General features: G+C 34.5%; 1 protein-coding gene across 1 annotated transcript in view; it reads right to left on the bottom strand.

Moving 5' to 3' along the window:
• Positions 1–5135: 5135 nt before the first annotated feature.
• Positions 5136–7396, bottom strand: part of LOC145284021 (uncharacterized) — a 70280-nt gene continuing 68019 nt past the window's right edge. Inside the window, exon 17 of the mRNA XM_080133110.1 lies at positions 5136–6447. Coding sequence (XP_079989236.1) covers positions 6329–6447 — 119 coding nt within the window. The 3' untranslated portion in view covers positions 5136–6328. The remainder of the gene's footprint in view (positions 6448–7396) is intronic.

Here is a 7396-nt window from a genome sequence, read left to right as displayed (position 1 = left end):
CTGCGGATTAGATGCGCCTTCTGGCAATGGTATAGCTGAGAGAAGCCATCGCAGCATCAAAACAATTGCAGCCAGGAAGCAGTGCACCATCGCAGAAGCTGTGTACTGGTATAATCTCATGCCAAAGGATGGCGTCTCTCCAGGAATGGCGCCTGCAAACGCAATCTATCAGTACCGTGTCCGAGAAAAAGGAATCCACCCTGATACAACTGTGGCCACTGAGATAGAACGGAATCGATATGCCAAAGGGGATGCTGTCTGGGTGAAGCCGCCAGGAAACCGATGTACTGACAAGTATAAATGGGGCACAGTGACCGATGTGGTGAGTCAGCAGTGTGTCCAGGTTGATGGCGTACCCCGTCACATTAGGGACCTACGGCCGGCGACACATGTACCACCTCCAGTGGACGATGAGAGTGACTCTGACTCTGAGACGAGTGGGCCATCGCTTTGGTTTGCACCATCCCTATCAAGCAGTGACTCTGATATCAGTAGCCTCCACGGAGATGAAGCCTTCCCTGACCATCAGGCGGTGGATGAGAGCGCACGCGAAGACGAGAGCAGCACTGTCCTCCTTCGCAGAAGCACTCGCCGGCAGCGATCGCCACCCCCCTGCCGTCTCTGTGATCATGAGATCAGAGGGGAGTGTGGAGAAAGAAGTAGCTTACCATTAAAGGGGTTGCGCGTTTGTGCCTGCAGAGCACAAATTAAGAATCAAGATGGCGCCCGCAGGCTTTTATGTGGAAAAAAGTCTCGTGGAATCTCGGGGAATCTCGTACCCTGGTTCCATAAATAACGAGGAACGGAAAGCGGGAGGACAGACGATTTTTAGTCACTAAAGCGAACAGACGTGTGTAAAAGAAGAGGAAGAAGAAAAGAGTGTTGTGAACGAAACAAACAATGACTCGGTTGAAAGTAGAGTTGTAACGAACACAATTTTTTTTTTAGTTTTAGTTTTTCCGAACAGGTTCATCATTTTTTTCCCCTGATTTTTCCTTTTTGTTTTTCCGATTTCTTTTTTAAAGAAGTTTTACGTTTGTTCGCTGTTTTTTTGTTTTTTTTTTGTTTTGCTTTCGCCGGTTTTGTACAGAAGTTTACCATCATTTTTTTTTTTTAACAGGGTAATTATTTCGCTTATTCTTTACTTTAAATCACCCCCTCCCCTTACACACACACCTCCAAACAAGCGGGCAATGCCGGGTACCGCTAGTTTTTCATATAATCTCTAGACGCAGTTAATAACAGGCAACTATTTTATTGCATAAGGATACATTAATTTCTTTTAATAATTTCCATAAGGCTTCCCTAAAGAATTAATAAAAGTTGTATGACTTTTTGTAGTTCAATCAATTAACTTCAAGATGGCCCTAAATGGCAGTTTCCATTGATGACGTAAGTAGCCAATCGTATATAATTTCCTGTTTATTTTTCTCGTGAGTTGCAATAATCCCGATTAGTGTTTGTGCTGATAATGTCCATCAAAACTCCCTCAGCACCATTTACACTGCTGCACTCATCTAGAACAATAGCAACATCCTCAACTCGAAGAATCTCCGTGTTGCACCGATGTTGGACATCATACTGTGGGTGAGATACCCACTACCAGTGCTTAGTTCTCTGCTGAATGTTAAGTGGCACTTTGGACCTTTGATTTCCTAATCATTTTTCACCATTTTCTTTCGTAACCTCCGTTATTGCAAAATATCCGTATCAGCTGTGCAATAAACTCCAATGCAAATAAGACGATCATACTCCTAGGAATGTGTCTGATGGCTAGTTACCTTCACGCTTGCCTTTTTCCTATCTATTTAAACAAATCTATAATACTTTCTTTTAAATTCATGTTTGAATGAACGAAGGTCTATACGTTGTAGAAGTGATAGAGAGACATTAACTGAACAAGCTTCAATGTTGAATGATGCATCACCTCCATGGTGCAATAGAGACAAAAACGACAACTTAATAGCTTTGCATGCAGGAAAAAGGTCATGTTAAGAAACAGATTAAAAATATACGATGAATCAGATTTAGGACAGGGGAAAGAAAGTGTTGTTGTTTGAAATTTGTCAGTGTTTATTACGGTGTTGTTCGAATGGAAGTTTCTTCTGAAATTTTGACATCCTTGCAGCTACAGGAAATTTACATACATTGTGTTTTGTAATAATATTAATATAAATATACTGTTTGCTTGATTTTTGGGTTCCCAATGTAGGAGTCACGTAATCTGAGGCAAAATCGTAGCTGTGTGAAGTACATAGACATAGTAGGCACTGCCGGGACAGACGGACATAACATTTATGTGAATATTACTTCAATAAAAATAATTAGAGTTCTAAATCTTTTAGGTGAGGGATGATTGATCATATTATTTGGACTCTTCAAATTACTGTTCTCATCTTGAGTGTTATTTGCACAATGTTCTGTTGTTTGAGAAACTAATAAGGTTTTACACCACCTTTAATGGTGTCGCTGTAGTTGGCCCCTGCATAAAAAGAACACGCAATTGGACGCTCTGCATGTTTTGTATTTTATATATTGCCATCCATACATAAACGTTAATAAAACGTAGTGACAGTCATGCGATTAAAAGACTTTTGTGTAAAAAGAAGGTAATAGGAAATGTATTTTAGGAAGCCGAACTGAGATAAGTAACATTTAAATTATTTTGTTTTAATTTGTGTGCACGAGGAATAAAAACAATGGTAAAACCACTTCAACCATTGCACCCTGGAAAGATGGTCTAGATGCAACCACACATAAAATGTCAAACGAGTGGAAGAAAGCTATTGTTTGGTGGAGACTGAATGAGATGTCATATCATCTATCAGCTATACCAATTGCATAGTAACATACCAGTGAATATGGGATCGGGTACAAAAGAGACTTGTAACCTTCAAAGTGAGCCTAACACCACTGTCAACAAAACCAATCTCTAGGGTAAGGATGATGATAAGTAAGAAATCTTGCTAGGTTCAAGGACTATGCATTTTAAATGGAGTCCAAAGTGAAAAAGGCATAATAATCCCTGTTAGGCAAGAGGGTAGTTAGCCCAATGACTGCCTAGGTCACTATTTTATTTTTGTCTGTTGCCTTTATTAGATTTCTTTTTTTTCTTATTTTTTGTTTTTCAGAAAAGGGAAGATGTTACACGATGGACTAATTAGGTTTTACGCCACCCTTTAACTGTATTTTGCCTTTGAATAAAGAAGTCATGCGATCAGATGCTCTGCGCGTGCTGTATTATCTTTTATCTATTGCCATCCACGTATAAATTAATGAAGCAATTTCAGTTGATGTAACCTCTGGCCTTTTTCATGTGAAAACTCAGAAATTTTGGACGGAATCTATCATTCAACCAATGGGGGCAACATACTTTTGTTCCAATTTTTTTGGGGGAGTAGGTGCTTATCAAAATAGTGATACTTACATCCAGAAACCAAAATAGGTTTAAGGTTCCTAAATTCGTACTCGAGACTTCTCTCCATTCATGGCTGACGGAGTGAAAGTGTGTTGCCCCTGTTGGTTAAATTCCGTGAAGATTCTAGAGTTTGCCAATATACACCTTATGAATGTTGGAAGTTATATCAACCAAAACGTTTTGCAAATAATACTAAAGATGAAAACACTAGTCCAAAGAATTCAAATACTATGATCAATAAAAATGATGTTTGTAAATTTCCTTTAACTGTAATAAATTTACAATGATGGTACAAATTTCTGAAGAAACTCCTGTTCAAACAACACTGCAAATTACATTTAACTATAAATATCTGCCAATATAAAAATGAGTTCTATTGTCTCTGGAAAACTGTTGTTATAGATGCAAAGCAGTTAAGCATTCATTTTCATCTCTGTTGCCACACTTAAATAAATTGTTTAGAATATCTATGGATTTTTAGAACACTGTAATATCTAACATTAGACTATCTCTCTGGCTCCAAACTATCATCTAATATCTTTGATTCAACTAAATGCCCTTAGTCATGTTTAAGAATAAGTAATGCCAATTATATGGTTGGTGTCCTTAGATCTGCAGCATTCAAAACAGTTTAAGAATAAGCTAATGTTTATTATGTAGTTATTGTGTTTGACTTCACATCATTCGAACTAGTTTAAGGATAAGGTAATATTAATTATATGTTTTTTTATTTATATACTTGTTATTTCGGCATGGTATAATTCATTAATTTATATGCTTGTTATTTTAGCATTGTATAATTCATTTAATTATTCATTAATTTATATGGTTATTTTTTTAGAATTGAATAATTCAAACTAGATTAAGAATAAGGTAATAATAATTATATGGTTTTTGTTGTGTTTGGTTTGGCATAATTCAAACAAGTTAAAGAAAAAGGTACTGTCAATTGTATGGTTGCTTTTGTGTTTTGCATAATTTGAACAAATTTAAGAATAAGATAATATTAATTATATAGTTGTTGTTGTGTTTGGCTATGCATAATTCAAACTAATGTAAGAGTGAGGTAATGTTGATTATATGATTGTTGTATTTGGCTTTGTATAATTTGAGCTAGTTTAAGAATAAATTAAAGAGATGGGATATTTTAAAATATATAAGAATGAGAAGGGTAAAATACACATTTTCACTTAACTCTCACTAAGTTTCAGTATTTGAAAAATCCTTAGATATTCTATGGAACTTATTAGAGGTGATGTATCATTCAACAGTTGTGCATATTCTGCTAATGCTTTTCTATTACGACTACAGCATATGTGCCTCCTTGATCCAAACATGAATTTAAAAGAGAATTATAGATAAGTCAGAAATCGATAGGGAAACGGCAAATGAAGGTAACTAACAATCGTAAACAGACCTAGAACTATGATAATCTTATTTGCATTGGATATTTATTGCATAACCGACAAGGACATGTTGCAATACAAAAGGTTACGAAAGAAAATGGTGACAAAATGATTGAGAACATCAAGGGACCAAAGACTGCGAAACATACAGCAAAGAAAAAAGCACTGATGGTAAATATCTCATTCACGGCAAGATATCCAACGTCGGTTAGATGGAAATTCTTCTAGCAGAAGATGTTGTGTCTGTTCCAGAAGAGAACAACAGTGTGTATGGTGTTAAGGCAATCCTGATGGACAATATCAGCAGAAACACTAGTTGTAAACCGGGACTTATTACAGCTACCGAGAAAAATAAACAGGAAATTGCATACACAATTAACTCCCATTTAGATCCACCTTAGTTAACTGATTGAACTACAAGAAGCTCTGCTAATTCTCAAAGGAAACTTTGTAGAAATTATTACCATGATTTTACTCAAGTAAACTAATGTTTGCTACCTGTTGTTATGACCCATGATTTGCCACCAAAATTTTGTTGATGTTCTAAACATAAGGCAAATTAATCTTCCCATTTCTATGCAATTGTGAGAATCTCCTCACTAAAGCGCTCATACAAAATGTTGTCTATTTGATAAAAACGTTTAAAAGCATTGATTGCAGAGCAAGTTGAAAAATTCAATAATCCACACAGATTTTTCTAACTATTCATCACAGAAACGCGATAAATATCATACCATTATAAGACCTACAGATTAACGTTCTTACACGTGGATTCCACCATGCAGAGAAAAAAAAACAGACTTTCATTGACAAGTATGTATACGATCAAAATATCTGAATAATCAAATAAATTTGTTTATAAAAAAATATATATGCGTTGTTTTCTTGCTTTCCAAACATATTTTATATACATCATTCTTAATTTCAAATATGCCATTAGTTTATTTACTATATGTCACTGGATTCTTCCTCCTTTTGTTTCAACATCCTTAACACATTGCTCTGATTCCAGTGTTTGATTTTTAATGGAATTTTCAGCTTTTCTACTTAGTCTTATGTTATGCTGAAACATTTGTTTTAGCATCATTTTATCCCCACCTTTATGTTCAGACTAAGTGTTATTCTGAACCGTTAAATCGACCTTCCAGTCTAAATACAATTGTTATCTATTGGTATACATCAGCTGCAAATTATTCATGAAATGAATATACAACTTTTCATGGGCTGACAATTACTTAGTATTTAGCTTGTTCCACAGAAACTCTTGCACTTAAGATATTGGCAACCTTCATCTGGTCCCTCTCGTATGTAGTTGGTTCATTTCTAAAAAGAATTCTGTCTCGAAAGATCAGGGAAACCAATGCAAACAGTAGAATCATCTGATTCATACGAAATGTATGAATTTTTTAAATTAGAAATGCGAGACAAAAGATTATAGATATGCTGGAGTGGAAAAAGTGATGTTCTCCCTGATGGACGGGAACTAAAATTTTATGAAATTAGATTAAAAAAGATATCGAGCAATGAATGAAAATGTATCTGAAAGAAAACTATACAACAACAGCAACCACCACAACAACAAGATAGCATTTACAATAATTTTTCGGGTGTCCACCTCTGTCCCTGAAATAGAAAAGAAAGAAAAAATAAGGAACTAAAAGAAATAAGAATTTAAAAAAAAAACATGATGTGCAGGGGGGGGGCTTAATTCCATTTTTTAGAATCTGTTAGATTGAGAATTAAGAATTACAAAGAAAATGATTACTTAAGATAATTAGCGACCTTTGTGATGAGGTTGGTCTGACTGTGCTAGACAATTATTAAACTTGGAATTTAAACAATAATCACCCACAAAGTTAGTATTTTTTAATCGGCACAACCCCGGATATATGATATCTAAAATTAAAAAAAAAAAAAAGATTAATTATTATGCGATCCCTTCCATATGTAGTTGGTGTATTTCTAGAAAGGATTCTGCTTTGAAAGATATTAGGGAAACAAATGCAAACAGTAGCATCATCTGATTCATACGAAATGAATGATTTTTTTAAATTAGAAATGTTTAACTTGTGGAAAAGTCCTTTTGCAATATCAGGTGAAAAAAGGAAACTGGTATTTTATTAACTTCTTATGTACATAGTTTCAGAATTAAAAAAAGATTGAAAATGGCATCAAGAAGATTTTATAATGTTTCAAGTATTAAAACTAGCATTTGTCTTAGCGTTGGAATGGAAGAAAAGCAAGAAAAAATAAAAAAAACAGAAACAGATCAGAATTAAAAAAAACGTTGGTGAGCATGGGAGATCATCAATTCCATCTTTTAGAGTTTATGTATTATTATTTAGAATGATTAGCGACCTTTATATATTTCTACATGGGAAGATTAGTCAGAATGTGCTAGAAAATTTTCAAACTTTGATTTTATCCAAATTAATTTCATCGTTTGCATAGAATATGAATGTCCTGAATTATCCCAATGTTTAATTGATCTGTTTAATTTAGATCCTATTTTATCATTTTTAATTAAAAGTTCTAAATTAAAAATTATATATGCAACTTCTTTCAAAATATA

Source organism: Euprymna scolopes, chromosome 8, assembly GCF_053919585.1.
Source record: "Euprymna scolopes isolate OS-2025 chromosome 8, ASM5391958v1, whole genome shotgun sequence".
NCBI classification, from domain to species: Eukaryota; Metazoa; Mollusca; class Cephalopoda; order Sepiida; family Sepiolidae; genus Euprymna; species Euprymna scolopes.
This window is presented reverse-complemented; position numbering and strand designations above follow the sequence as displayed.